Source organism: Anoplophora glabripennis, unplaced genomic scaffold (genome assembly GCF_000390285.2).
Source record: "Anoplophora glabripennis isolate ALB-LARVAE unplaced genomic scaffold, Agla_2.0 scaffold495, whole genome shotgun sequence".
In the NCBI taxonomy this organism is placed as follows: Eukaryota; Metazoa; Arthropoda; class Insecta; order Coleoptera; family Cerambycidae; genus Anoplophora; species Anoplophora glabripennis.
The window spans coordinates 338,454-354,494 of NW_019416680.1; the positions used below are offsets into that span (position 1 = coordinate 338,454).

The 16,041-nt window shown below is 31.7% G+C and overlaps 1 protein-coding gene across 2 annotated transcripts; it reads left to right on the top strand.

The window, feature by feature from the left end:
* Positions 1 to 1,071: 1,071 nt before the first annotated feature.
* On the top strand, positions 1,072 to 15,778 carry LOC108910345 (protein TBRG4). Of its 2 annotated transcripts, XM_018714918.1 has the most exons (9): positions 1,072 to 1,154; positions 1,264 to 1,630; positions 1,678 to 1,911; positions 3,837 to 4,104; positions 7,183 to 7,313; positions 7,368 to 7,512; positions 8,456 to 8,698; positions 8,758 to 8,833; positions 15,464 to 15,778. In XM_018714918.1, coding segments are annotated over exons 1-9 (1,671 nt in total). In that variant the 5' UTR covers positions 1,072 to 1,152; the 3' UTR covers positions 15,669 to 15,778. The 2 variants fall into 2 exon arrangements, with proteins under 2 accessions (XP_018570434.1, XP_018570435.1); XM_018714919.1 differs by having other exon boundaries at positions 1,076 to 1,630.
* The last annotated feature ends 263 nt before the right edge of the window (positions 15,779 to 16,041 follow it).

A 16,041-nucleotide genomic window follows, 5' to 3' on the forward strand; every position in this document is an offset into this window, starting at 1 on the left:
GTAACTACAAGTCAGACGTATTCACCAATATTCACTCGCGAAAAAAAGCCTATTATGAAACCCTCTATACACAGAATCAAATCTGTGTTCTGTTGTACAGAAGTAGAGATGGGCTAAACTGCTCTTTTTGCGGAGCAGTGACACCTGCTATTGCTCCGGCAACAGAGCAGTGACAAATAGCTGCGATTTTTCGGAACAGCTCCTGGTAGCGCTCGCATACATTTCTACCGTGATACGTTCCCTTATTTTAGCGTCAAAGTTCATAAATCGACACTTGTCGTACTTAATAGCGGCTAGCGTTAGGAAATAGGGATACTTTCGTCATGCGCTGTTTTTCAAGCATGTGCCAACTTTCGTAGATTTAGCTCAATTTGTTATTTCGCTTTTGCATTATTTATTTGAATTTGATATAGCGTTATCTGTTATTTTGTCCTAAGTTACTACTGATAAATTTTTATTACAAATAAAATTGGACATGGATAAACGAAGAAAATCTTTCCTGTGGAATTTATTTTTACCAACGCATGAAAGTAAAGCTTATTGTAATATATGCGAGCAAAATATTTGTTATAAATCTTCAATCACCAATTTAAAAAGACACATAGAACAACGACATCCTACAGTGAGTACAGTGCCAGATATTCAAAATTTTTCCGCGAGTGCAACAAAAACAAATGAAGAACAGTCGCATGTTTTTTGCTTAGTCTAAGTTTTAAGTGATTTTGTAAACAAAAACTTTTAAAATATTTGTAGAGCAGCAACCAGCAATACACGCATTGCTCTAGTCGCTGAAATACCATGTCTTTAAATCAAACGCGACTGTATTATATGTTTAGTGTGTGACACTGTGACTAATTCAAAATTCAAGCACAGTTCGCAACGGCTGAGCGAGAATCTGCTCTGCTGTGGCCGGCACGTCTGAGCTATGTCTCTGGCTCTAGTAAACTGCACTTTGCAGTAAACGCTCCGAAAAATCACTGCTTCTTTTGTCGCAGCGGAACAGTCAGCTCCAGTGACAACTGCGGAACAGTGCCAAAGTAGCAGACAGTGAAAGAGCAACACATCTCTATACAGAAGTGTCATATTGTTATGTGACCATTAATTTAAGAATGTATATTTTGAACTTGAAGTATTGTAATTAAAACTTATAAAATGTTGAGTATCAATTAATTTAGCAGCAGTTTATTAATAATTCCAGATATTTAATTCAATTCTAGGAATCGTAGTGTACAAAATTTGATTTTGCTGTTATACAAATTTTAGGTTATCTAAGAAAATGTTGAAATTATCTCACATAATTGTAACTTGTTCTAAAACTAAGAGTAGATTACGAACATTAGTACGATTTAATAATTTTTCATCATCTGTCCCCACTGCCGAACTGAAAAATAATGGACACAATTCAACAGAAAGTTATATCGGTAATCAACAAACATCAAAAAACCCAGTTATAAATTCAAAAGCTAATAGTGCTATGGTAGCTGCTGCATTTGCTTCATTACAGTCAGAGCATCCATTACCAGATATTAAAACACCATTTACTGACGAAAGAATTACTAAAGCTACAAGTATTGATGAAATATTATCAATTTCAGAAGGAACTGGTGTATCCAGAAGGCATGCATTAAAAGTGAGTAGCGTTTTATAGTTTTCTTGAGAATTTATATAAAATTTTAGGTTGTGTCAGTATTAGCTGATTGGTCTACATCAGGGAAAGTTAAATTAGCAGATTTTGACAGTGATCCTCGTTTTATAAAACTATGTCGAATTTTAACAAAAGGAGCTGTAAATTCAAAAAACAGGAATTCAGTTTCATCGCGAAGTGAAGATTTATCGACTATTCTTAGTGTAACTGCAGATGATGAAGCAGCAAAACTAGTTGGAAGTATTACATTACCGCAGATGGTTAAAGTAAGTCTCTATGTGTTTTCTTTAATTACAGTCAAAACTGCAAGGTACAATTTAACTTAAAGTGATCTTAACAGAAAATACATATTTGAAAGGAAATAGTTTGCATAATGTAGGCATATCGTTAAGTAGAAAGCGTGCAGCTAAGTTTGGGTCCTATAAATTCTAACCATAAATGCGTTTTTTATTTAGATGAAGATTTGCAAAAAGAGTACTTTTTACTAAAAACTAAGAACTTTGCTGAACAAAACAAAAAAAGTTATTTTTATGTATATTTCTACACAGCAATGAACTGAGCAATTTATAGAAAGAACTTATTGATATTTTCAAGAGCAAATTCAAAGGCCAGCAAGCTATCAATAAGAACAAGTTTGAGAACAGAAGAGCAACATTCTTGTTGATACGATATCAACATACGATATCAAGGACAAAATGGTTTTCCAAGTGTTCTTCCTGAAAACAAAAAGAATAGAGTACCGTTCTTTAACAGAGTGGTACCAATCGTCATTGTTTCCGATGAAAAGAAAAATAAGGCTTTTACTATTTCACAAGAAATCAAATTCACATAAAATATACCTACATTAAAATGTCCGAATTTCAATTTATGCAAATATATTTCCATGGTTCTTTATAAAAAAAGAATTGTTAGGTTAATTCAAAAAAAAAAATCCAAAAGAAAGTACTGTAGGTAAAACCTTTATCATCCGGAATAAACCATTCTGATATATGATAGATTAAAAGATGAGGGGAATATTAAACAAATTACATAAAAGCAGCAATATTTTTCCAAAATTATGCATTATTTAACTTCTTTGTAACATCATTTTTTTTCTTTATTTTAAAGTAGGTATATGTTCATTCAATATACTGGGCATGTTGGTTCTAAATTACAAAAGAAAACTAAACTAAGTACATAAATTGTAAAAGAAAGATATTTGTTTTGTTTCTTGCAAATTTTAATACAAATATCTACGAGTGTTGTAATTCTGTACAATATGTAACTCCGTGTCTGTAGTGGCAATACCATATCAATAAGCTTGATGTATTGTTCACATTAACCATTTTCAACACAATAATGTAGCATGATGAAAAACAAAATCACTACTGCTTTTATGAAACGTCATACATAACTTCCCAATATAAGATAAAAATGTGAATAACTAATTTTTCTATTTTTTCTGAACATTGATATTTTAATAAAAGCATTCCATATTTATGAGATTTACCGCAGAGATGTATTCGAAATATTTCAGAAGGCTTTCTTGTTTAAATTAACAAATAAAATGTTACTTGAAAAAATGTGCCATTTTATTGTCCAGGCATGTCAAGAATTACAGAACTCAATTCGACATGAAACAGCAAATACAAGGAAAACCCTAGACAGATTTTTTTGTCCGACATAAAATATTGCATTCAAAAATGGTACCAGTTCTCATATTTTAGAGGACTGTACTACTTTATTTGCTGAATTAATTGAACGGCCTACCAAAATCTCCTCCACTGATGGCTAGATATAGTAGGTATTACATATTTTTCCTTATTTTTACACGAATATGTTTATCCTGAAACTTCTTCCACCTGGTGTAGTTAAATTTAAAATAAATATCAACACATACACAAGTCACGTTTTTGTACAATGAATTATTTTTTTATCATGCCATCATTATTGATATGCATATTTTAATTCAACCCAGACACTAATGTTGTACTTATGTAGCCAAATGATGTGACAATAAAAAATATGTAAAAAACACTTCTTTGACTGTTCTAATAATTTACATGTTGACTAACCTCTTGCATCAGGGTCTACAATTCTGCATCTATAAGTAACTTCATTTTTTATTGACCAGAAAATTTATGCTATCTAATCAAAACAGTAAAAAAAAGTGAAATATGTATAACTATTACATGGGAAAAAGTTTTTTTAGGTCATGTCAACACTATCTCAAAGAAAAAGAAGGTCAACTTTATTACTTCGTGCATTAGCTTATAATATTACAGCAAGTTCAGATCGATTAGATCTTAAACAAAGTAGCGACTTACTATATAGTATGTCTACATTAAATTTTCCAGATGAAAATTTGTTATCAAGAATTGGAAATGATGTGTGTATTGATCTTGAAAGTGATGTGAAGAAAAGTGCAGTAATTGGATCAATAATAACTAGTGTTGGATTATTAAAATATAAAAATTCAGGTGAGGTTAATATAAATTAATACTGCTGTTTAGTCTAGATCTAATCTAATAAATTTTCTAAAAGATGTCACTTGTGATAACCTATACTCTATTTTTTTGGCACAGAATATAAGCAATTGAATAGTTGATGCTTCAGGGATGAATATAAACTTAACCTTAGGGCATCTGGACACAGTTTATGCAGTATTATTGAAAACCCACATGTTGGTTAAAGCTATGGTATCTAATGCCCTTTTGCACCGATATTATCCTAAGAATAACTTAATGAAGTTGTTCTTAAAATTAAGTTATACTTATTTTTTTAGAGCATTGCACGGATGGATCATAAACTATACTTAGCAAAGTACGTCTATGTATTGGCAACAACGCAGAAATTTAGTAACTTTCATTACTTTATTTTAGGTATTTTAGTTCTTTCTGATTTTCTTCAGTTTGTTACATGGACTTATGAAAAATTAGGTTAGGTTAGGTTTCGGTATTCAGTTTGTTGTATCATGTCTATGGTGTTTGTTGTAAATGTAATATACAATAATATATGGTTGTTGTTGATGTTGACCAAAAGACTAGTTATCAGAGATAAAATAAAAATAATAATTTCTTCAAGATTCTAGTACTTCTTTTATTCTATTACTTTCTCTATCAACAGTAACATTCACAGACAAATCTTTTTTGTAAGACGAAATATTTTATAAAAATTCAGTTCGTCCATTGTATGGAAATATTCAGATCTTGTATAATTTAATCTGGGAATCCCAAAATCGGTAATTTCCAAAACATCTAAATCATCAAATATGTCATTCAATCGAATATCCACAATACTTTTTTACAACTACCTATGTTAATACCACACACCATTTTATTTGAACTTCGCGTTTTTTTTTCTTTGAAATTTTAGTGTTTTGCGCACGCTCCAAGTCTGTTTGAATAAAGAACTTCATAAGTCGCTGTCAAACTGAGGCTTAAATTTAAGAATCTGTTTCCATACTTAAGAAGATCTTAACGTATGGTGCAATACAAAAAGCTTACGTAAGCATTTCTTATTTTTAAGTTATGCTTATTAACTTCAGTGCAAACGGGTATAAGACATCATCAGCAGAAAACACTAGCTTACACTGTCACCAGTGATCATCGTTTTTTTAATGATGTTCATTGCTTACAGTGAAATCTAGCACTTTTTGCTGGCAATGAATGTCAGACAAATTCTTAAAAATCGTAGTATAAACTGTAGTTTTAAGGGGTAACTATCATTGTTTCATCCCCAATTTTTTTATTTTTGTCTTTTTTTAAATTTTTGAAAAATATTGTACCTAGACTATTGAAGAAAAAATGTTCTTGTATAAAGAGGCAATTTAGGACCATTTAGGACCATACAGGCTGTTACAAATTCGCTTCTCACTACAGGGATCTCGGAAACGGTAAGAGGTACGAAGTAGCTTCAATGGGGGCAAAGTTGTGTAATCAGGGCAATATTATGCCTCTAAAAAATCAAGGTTAACATGAAAATGTTTTGGAATATTTACTGAAATTTTTTAAAGAATAATATTCAGTCGGCGCTTTGGTTGTTCATATGCATTTTAAGAACTAATTTGTCATAATAAAATTAAAATTGTAATAATGTTAATAGTTAATAATAATTAATGTTTTATAATTTATTGTAACGCGTGGTGGTAATAGTTTAAATAACTAGATGGATTTCACAGGGTTTAAGGACACTTACAGTGTACAATAATTCAATAAACAAAGAAATCTAAATAAAAAATGTAGATAAATTTGTTACGAATACAGATGAATTTTTCGAGACAAAACGTCTGAATCTGGTTCGGGCTGAGGCAGTGCAATATTAGGGGTCATGAAGGCCTGTAAAAAATGTAATAAAATTTCTATGGTTGTATTTAAAAAATGAAGTTGATGATGGTCTTGGAGAGACGAAACGTTACATATAAAAATTGATTATGCCATTGGATAGAGGGCAAAAAGTGGCCATGAGAAAGTGTTCTTCTTTTTTCAATATCACCTCAAATAAGGCTGAAATTAAACAAAACTGATTTCCAAAATTTCGTGTTTTTTTAAAATATTTCGAAAACTAATCATGTTAGCCTTGATTTTTTAGAGGCATAATGTTGGTCCCCTGATTACGCAACTTTACCTCCATTTAAGCTACTTTGTACCTCTTACCGTTTCCGAGATGCCTGTAGTCAGAAACAAATTTGTAACAGCCTGTATAATTAAAATTTGTTATCAGTCACAATATGTTGATATATGGGCCATTAGCGTAGTAAATAGCGATGTTATAAATTTCATGTTTTCAGAAATCTGCAAATGCATATGCATTTTTCCTAAACAAACATCTGCAGATACAGAAGTAATCAAAATAATTGCTCAAAATGACGATTAAAAAAATTTATGGAAAGTCATGTATTAAATAAGAAAAATAGAAAATGAAAATTTTTAAGAAATTGTTGAAATTGATGTGAATTCTGTATTCTTTAATAATTGAATTTTAATAGAGGCAAATTGCAAAAACCAACAATTTATCAACAGATTATCATGCATGAGAAACTTATGCAAATGTTCAATAACTGTGGTTATTCTGCACTTCTTGGATTGATCTATTGAAATGTTTTATTTTAAATAATAAGAAGTGCAAGAAAAATTGTAAATTATTTTTGTAAAATAAACAAATAAAATATTTACAAACAAGTTTATAGAAATTACTACAGGAGCATTTTAAGGAGTGTAGAATGTGTTATTAAATTTTATATAAAAATTGCCAATCAAATTTTTCAAAAATTGATTCCAGAAAAAATACTGCAGCTAGCTTAGAATATAATTTATTGAAGTTGTATTCTTTAAATGTGCGTATACTTAGAGTATACTTCATAATAAATAATTTCATTTCATTTGTTTTTTACTTATTGCATTACTAACATGTGCCCTATAAAGCTAGAGATCCTGTAGATATATTTAATTTTCCATATTATGAAATAGATGATTCATGATCAAAATATAAATATCTTCTTTAAAGATAAAATGCTATATTTCTCAGAGTAATTATTTAGCAATTATATTATTTTTCAGATCTTTTGGACACCCTTAGTCAATGGGTATTAAAAAATCATGCAATATGTCGACCCCAAGATATTTTTAGTTTATTTATGACTTTAGCAGTTCTTCACTACACTCCTAATAACTGTGAAAAGTTATTTGAGGTATACAATTTTGCATTTATGTAATCGTGTATAATAACTTAAATATATTTCCAGGAAATAATACCTCAACTGACACCTTCTGAAGCAAGTAAACCATTGGTTTGGTTGGACATAGTCTGGTCGCTAATGTTACTAAATCAGGCAAATCATGAACATATATCTTCTGTTTTATCGAGCAATTTTTTGGATAGGCTAGAAGGTAATCATAACCATAAAAATTTTAAAGATTTATGTGCGTAGGTATTTATTTCTGTTCCTAACCGATTTTTGGTTAACTTTAGAGAATAATAGTTTAATATATTCACTATAGATCAAAGTGATGTATAGGACATTTCATTATACCTGTATATAAATTTAAAAAGTTTAAATAAATATTTAACTGATAAAATTCTTAGATAAAAAATAAACAAAATTCATATGAGCATACATCTGGAAAACCATTTTTTACGCATTTTTTAAAATATCTCATTTTAGTTAGGCACCTTAACACTTTTGAGGGTCAACAATGTATGACTGATGAAAATTACAAACAAATATTAAAACTTAATGCCTTGTTATATCTCAAAAACTAAGTATGTATTTGCAAATATTATTTTCATATGCATTTTTTTAATTTTTTGCCAGAGGATCAGCCATAAATTTTTGTTTGTGGACTATTGCAACACCATGTATATTTGCTATTTATTACTTTTTTAACTCTGAGAAAAAAAAAAAAATTTTATTCTAATATTCACCGTGTCTAAGATAAGGGTACTATCATGGGAATAAGAAAGTGACCTAAACAAAATATTTGTTTCTATTTAATCGTATATAAGTGACACTGTGCATACAGAATTAAAAGTGTATCATTTCATTAATATTTAAAAGGCAAGGCCCTCTTTCAAAAATTCAGTAGATGGTATTGAACCAAAAATATAACTTTAGATGGGGAAACTAATATTTCCAAAAGAAAGTACATAAAAAGTTACCGTTAAGAAATATTCTTGCTCCGGTTCTAATAATATGAGGAAAAATAAAATAGAAAACTGAAAAATAATTAATTTACAAGGCAAACTTGTTATTTTTTCATATTAAGAGTAAATGCATAATGAATAAAATAATTGTATTATTTTTACATGGCAGTATATATTTTTCCTTTTCAGTTAATCCGTTAAATGTGTCTACACAACTGAAATTGCTAAACATTGACGGAGCCGCTAAGCATTTAATTCAAGAATATAAGGGACCTAGGCTGCCTACGTCATCGCTTATAAGAAATGGCAAAATTTCCTACAACAAGGATAAAGCTGAAATGGTGGAGGCAGTATTGGATTCTTTGAGGAACTTGATACAATCTGAAAATCTTATCAGGGCAAGAATCAACTCTGGCCTCGGGTTTCTCATAGGTACTTCGTCTTTTTTTCATTCATCATATTTCATTGTAATAAATTTAAAATCGTTCCAGATGCAGAATTTTCGTTAGATAAAAAATGTAACCCTGTTCTTTTAAGCCAAACAAATTTAAACGATGGAATCTTGAGGTAAGTGAAGATATTATTGTAAATATGCATAGTTTATCCGCCTGATAATTTGGATAAATGTAAATAATAATTTATTTGTGTTAGATATCAGTGAATTTAAGATAGCATTGTGTTAGCCTATATTTTGCATCACATCTGCAGCTGCTAATTTTATAGTGTTGTATTAAATATAAATGAAGACTTTTGTTATTTAAAATCACAGAATTACCTTAGTCTTAGTCCTTAGTCTTAACTAGGACTCTTTTACCTGACAATGTTGTTCTTGAGCTAGGTTCTATGGGAACGATCCCACTAATAGAATTTGTAGTCCCGCCCTGATGTTCATTTTAGTTCTCGTTAATTCCAGAAATACTGCAGACTGCTGATGACTATTGTTATATCAAACTAAATACCCTGTTTATTTTTACATTATTGAATAGAACACTCTTACAATGACAGTGATATACAGGGTGGTCCCGAGGTAATGGGCCAAAATTTATGAGTAGATTCCCCAAGCAAAAATATTGCGATTTAGCCGAACTTACCTTAGTCCAAAAGTTGATAGTTAAAGAGATACAGGGTGTTAAACGTAAAATATTATTTCATTTTTTTTTTCATTTATTCCTTGACAAATGCAAATATCCTTACAAAATTTTGGGATTTGGAGTTCTTTGGGTAAAGGAATTGAAATCTGTTCACATTTTGGTTAAAGTTCATAGAGGGCGCTAGCTGTAGTAGATTAAATGTGTTAAAAACGACATAACTTTTTTGTACTTAAAGGTATCTCATCTTTGGTAAGAAATACTTATTTTTCAACTTTTTTTCCACAGAAAAGGTATACTTTATTAAAGTAGCTATTTCGCACCGTTTTCGAGATATTTGGCTTTGAAACTTCCAATGCTGTTGCATTAAATTACAATTAAGTACCTACAGGTATTATTAATTTAGCGATAAAGTTCCTTAAGTAGGATTTGGACGAAAATCAAATAATTGACGTCTTCCACTTGTCTTATTGCTGTCATTTGTATGATAATTTCTATCTATCTAAGTATTATTCGTATCTAATTAAAATTACATCTTAGCTTACAAATTAAATTGTAGACTCGTATACATAAATGTGAGACAGAATCCGAGGTTTTCGTTTTTGGAGTTACATGAAATCAGTTGTTTATGGAGAAACTATAAACACTTGAGAAGAACTTTAGTAGCAGGTTTTAAATGCCGCAAAGTCATTTCGCATTAAGGATTTATACTTTAAAATAAGACAATCTTTTAATAAACGTGTTGATAAATGTATTGAAGTTAGAGGTGGATATTTTAAGCAATTATTGTCAAAATATTTTTTTACTAATGTTTACTATTTTACTGTTCATTACAATTTTTAATTCTAAATAAACCCTTGTTTTTGACATTTCTAAATTATTTTAATTATATCAACTATTAGCATTGGAAGTTTCAAAGCCAAATATCTCGGAAACGGTGCGAGACAGCTACTTTCATAAAGTCTACCTTTTTTGTGTAAAAAAAGTTGAAAAATAAGAATTTGATACCAAAGACGAGATACCTTTAAGTACAAAAAAGTTATGTTGTTTCCAACACCTTCAATCTACGGCAGCTGCGCCCTCTATGAACTATAACCAAAATGTGAACAAATTTCAATTCCTCTATCCAAAGAACCCCGAACACCAAAATTTTGTGTAGATATTTGCATTTATTAAGAAATAAATGGAAATAAACTAAAATAATATTTTACATTTAACACCCTGTACCTCTTTAACTATCAACTTTTGGACTAAGGTAAGTTCGGCTAAATCGCAATAGTTTTGCTTCGGGAATCTACCCATGAATTTTGGCCCATTACCTCGGGACCACCCTGTTTAATATTTGTAGTAAGGTAGAATGGCGAAGAGTCCTCCATAAGCTCAAACTGTGATAAAGAAAATTATCGTTATTTTCTAAACGACCAAATTTTCGATTCACACATTATATTTGTGGTACATTCATTTGGGTATGTTTCCATTTCCATAAGACCCAACAAAGAAGACAAGTTTATTTTGACAATCATTTGTCTGATGATACAAAATTCTGGAAAATTCATAGAACTCTCCATATCTCCAAGAATAAGAGCTGTAGGTGGGATGAAAAATATAGGAAGATAGGTACTGTACTGGGTGTGCTAATTTTAACTTATTTCCTACTCAATTTTCAGGAAAAAAGCATCTCGATATTTTGATTTGTCTTGAGAAAGAAAAGCATTTTCCATTTTTTTCATTTTTTTTTATGTAGTTTTTTTACATCAAATCAGTTGTACCATGTATTTTTCTAAATCAATTTTTTACTTTTTTATAATGAACCACCCAAATTATTCAATATTTAAAACGTTTGTAAAAGTTTCAAATAAGTCGAAGACTATTATAATAAACGAACAATGAAAATTTTTTATAATTTAGAAATATTGCTGAACATAACTGGAATATTTCTGTCCAGTAATGTAGATTTTAAAGTCGGTATTAAAAGGATTCTCCTGGAATGCGCACTTGGAAAAAGTGGTAAGTAAGGCGAAGCAGACACTATGTGTATGCCGTCGCCTTATTGGAAGCACCTGGGGACTGAAACCAAAGATGTCATACTGGTTGCTATACGTCGATAGTAAGACCTAGGATTCTTTACGGCGCTGTGGTATGGTGGCAAAAAACACAACAGACCACAGCGAGGGAAAAACTGAATAGAATTCAGAGATTGGCCTGTTTAGGTATAATGGGGGCGATGGCATCGACCCCGACAGCTGCACTAGAAGTCATGCTAAATCTACCACCGCTGCATATAGTGGTGGAAAGAGAAGCGCGGCTAGCAGCATATCGACTCAGGAATAACAATGACTGGAGGGGTGGTTCCCATTCCAGGATCATAGATACATCTATGTCGGAACCAACTTTTGGGATGGTATCTGACAAGATGGTTCCAAGGTTTCACTTCCACAAGCCATTTGAGACTCGAATAGAGGATCAAAGGAAGTGGGAGGAAAGGTTTAATACCCTGGAAAGGTGGAGCCTAGTATGGTTTACAGATGGCTCCAAAATGACCAGAGGGACAGGTGCAGGAATATATGGACTCAGACCCAGATAGAGTGCAAGCTACAGTCTGGGGGAGTTCCCTACCGTACTCCAAGCAGAAATCTTCGCGATAATGGCATGTCTGGCAGAGAATGTACGTAGAGGTTATAGACGTAAACTCATATATATATTCTCTGATAGTCGAGCTGCAATTAAAGCTTTAGCCGCACACAAGGTAAGTTCAAAACTGGTGTGGGATTGTTTACAAGTGCTGACTGAACTGGCCACCAACAATAAAGTCACACTGTGTTGGGTGCCAGGACACAAAGGCATTTGTGGCAATGAAAAGGCGGATGAACTTGCTAGGAAGGGATCCGAGACAGAGTTCATTGGCCCGGAGCCCTTCTGTGGCACATCTCCCAGTGTGATCAGACGGGCTCTGGGCAAATGGACTGAGACAGAACACAGGAAATACTGGACTTCAAGGCCAGGACATAGCCATTCTAAGGAGCTCATGGAGTATCCTTCGAAGGAAAGAGCGAATGAACTACTGAGCTTGAACAGAATCCGGCTCAGGAGAGTGACAGGACTCATAACGGGACACTGTCACTTTAGGAAACATTTACATAAGCTAAAACTTGTAGACAGTCCGATCTGCCGAGGATGTGAATCGGCGGATGAAACTTCTCTGCATATCTTGGGCGAGTGCCTGGGATTTGCACGTAGCAGAATGGCGCTCCTTGGGAGACCCTATTTGAACTGAGAGAAGTGTCAGCAAGGAAACTTTTGGATTTTGTAAAAAGGACAAATCTACTTGCTGAATAGGACTAATAGTGGGACGCACAATAGGCCTAATTAGGCCGCAGTGCAATGGGACTTATTAGGACACTAGAAGAAGAAGAAGAAGAGGTTTCTGAAAAATGTTGATGTTATTTGCATTTGCATCAAGATCTAAAAAATGAGTTCAAGATTTATTATATCGCAGTTTGTGGAATGAATATTTGACATATTATTATTGGCCGATTCCATTTCAAATCATGCAGAGCCCCATGTGGACCTGTCACCAAGCTACTGCAAAATATTTTTTTATTGTTCTACGTCAAAAATAAGAGGACCCCTATTTTTTTCTTATTCCTCTCAGATCCTCTCAGACGCATAGTTCCGTCTATTATGTACTCGGAAAGTGCATTGCCGAAAAGAAAAATTAAAAAAATTTCCGATTGCATTTTGATTGCTCGTTATTTTTTTTATTTTTTGACAAGATAAAATAATTCTTATTTTACCTGATAGAGGGAATTGAGCCCTTCAAATCTACCTTTGCAAAAATGTGAATAAATGCATTGTTCAGCAGAAAATTCATTTTTTCAAAAAAATACATCTTCGAAACTTTTTTATTTTTTGGCCGATTTCAAAAATTTTTATTTTAGAATGTAGGGTAAAAAAAATTCTATTCAACTGTGATACTGCTGTTTTTTATTAATGCAATACATGGCTAACTAGTGCTCGCCTAAAGATGTATCGAATTTGATGATACTTGGTGATTAAAACGTTTTAAGGGATGCTGAATAAGAATACGTAATCTGTTTTTTAGAAAAAAAATCGCTAATACCAATTAGCTGTTTTGACGTCAAGAAAACATATCCTAGTTGGCCATGTATTGCATTAATAAAGCAGTAGTATCACAGTTATAAAATTTTTTTACCCTACATTCTAAAATAAAAATTTTTGAAATCGGCCAAAAAATAAAAAAGTTACAGACTTGTATTACATTTAAGCGCAAAACCCTGTATATAATTGAATAGAAATGAATGTTTCATTTTATTCACATGTTATTGTGGTTTTTTTATTTTTAAGTTTTATGCGATAAAAAGCAAAAACCGCAAATTTCAGAAATGTAGATTTGAAGGTATTTGTACTAAGAATCTCCAAAAAAAAAATGAAGGGCAACAAAATATGGCCATTTTGAGAAAAACTAATTTTTTTTGAAGATACTTTTTTGAAAAAATGTATTTTCTGCCGGACAATGCATTTATTCACATTTTTGAAAAGGTAGATTTGAAGGGCTCCATTCCCTCTATCAGGTAAAATAAGAATTATTTTATCGACAAAAAATTAAAAAAATAAGCAATCAAAATTCAATCGGAAAATTTTTTTAAATTTTTCTTTTCGGCATTTTTCGAGTACATAATAGATGGAACTATGTGTCCGAGAGAAAAAAGAAAAAATAGGGGTCCTCTTATTTTTGACCTAGAACAATAAAAACATATTTTGGAGTGACAGGTCCCCATGGAGCTCTGCATGATATGAGATGAAATCGGCCTATATTAAAATATAAGACACATTTTATTCAATTGGAATAAAAACGAAAAAATGTTATATTGGAATAAGTTATTATGATATAATATGAAAATCAGACACAAGTTGATTTTTTATGTTTAGTTAGATATGTATAAAATGATAACTTTCATAGTAGCTCATTATTTTGTAACAAGTTAGCAGGACGATTGTTTTTATTCAAGAAAATATTGTTCAAAATTTTCCACAACTAAGCCAATATACTGCAATACAATATTGCAGCTAAGCTAAGCTAAGCTTGGCGCTTGGACCCCTGGATTCTACACTAAAAAACTTCTTTACAAACTCTAAAAACTTTACTAATCTAAACAGATCAAGATCAGATTCAAATTTTTCAGTTCAAATTTTCTCGAAAATTAAGCCCCGGGCATCTTTACTACTTTTTAAAAATTCGAACCGCTCAGAAATATAAAAATTAGCCTAATGCCTAAGTACAAGGCATATCCACAAAGTACCGAGACTCTGATACTCTGTAGTTTTTGTTTTCGACAAAGTTGGCAACACTGCATTCAAGGCCAAAATGTTGGGAGGAGAACGAGTTCTCATTTATCTCAGTCAGTCGAGAACTGTTGGTGTAGTGGTGTATTGAAATGAGTGCCGCTATTCAGAATCCCGTCAACAGCGAGGTGAGGAGGATAATCCAGTTTCTTCTTGCGAAGAGAAAGGCGCTGTTTCAGATTTTTAATGAAATTAAAACTATGGGGATGGTGTGATGAATCGTACTAATATGTACAAGTGGCGTCATGATTAGAAACAGCAGAACAGCCAACACCACAAAGCAACTCTTGGATTCATTCAGTTGGAACATCATCAACCACCCTGCTCACAGTCCTGACCTGATACCTTCTAATTTTCATCTTTTCTCTTCTGTAAAGGTGTTTATGGGTGGCGAAAGATTTTCTACCAGCGATGAGGTCCACAGTGTCGTGAAACAATGAACCCGAGAGGCGGTGGGAAATTTTTTTGATGAAGGTTTCAGAAAGCTAATCCCTCGACTCACAAAATACATTGAAGTTGAAGGTCACTATATCGAAAAATAGTGTTTGATGTACCTTCTTGAATATGTAAATTTTTCGTATATATACTATCGTTTTGATTTTTAAAAAATTGAGTACTCTTTGTGGATATGCTTCGGACCTACATAAATGTTGTGCACATTTAAAAAAAATTGTATTACATCAAAGATATTTAGTAAAAAATTAACTTGTAAATATATGTCTTTACATGAGCTGTTCATTTTTAGGATTGCCTTAATGGCATACGACTATCATGACATGACGAGAGGAAGAGTTGAACCAACTGGTATAAATGTTTTAGCACATAAATTATTAGAGGCACAAGGATATAAAGTTATTATTATACCCCACACCGAATTTAAGCCAAGAGATAAATTAATACATAGAGTTAAATATATAGAAAACAAACTTAAAGAAGCAGTAAAATGTTAGCATGAAGTCGTTGATTTATAAAGGTCATTCGCACTTATAATTTATTTCTAATATATTTGTTGATGTACATTAATAAATATTTTATACTACTGATGGTAGTATCGTATCGATTATTTAGTTTCATTTATATTTTTGGATCAGAAATTTCCATATACAAATGCCTTGTTTATACTGAGTGGGGTATTTATCTTGAGACAAAATAATATCTCGATTGTTTCGAAAAAAGTTTCCGGTCTAGAGCAGAAGTGGTGATTTTAGACCAGAATTATTTTTTTTTTTAATAGAAACACCCATTTTTACCACGGATTTCGATTGAAAAATTAAAAGAAAATACTTTTTATTATAATTTTTTCAATTTAACCCATATTTTGGT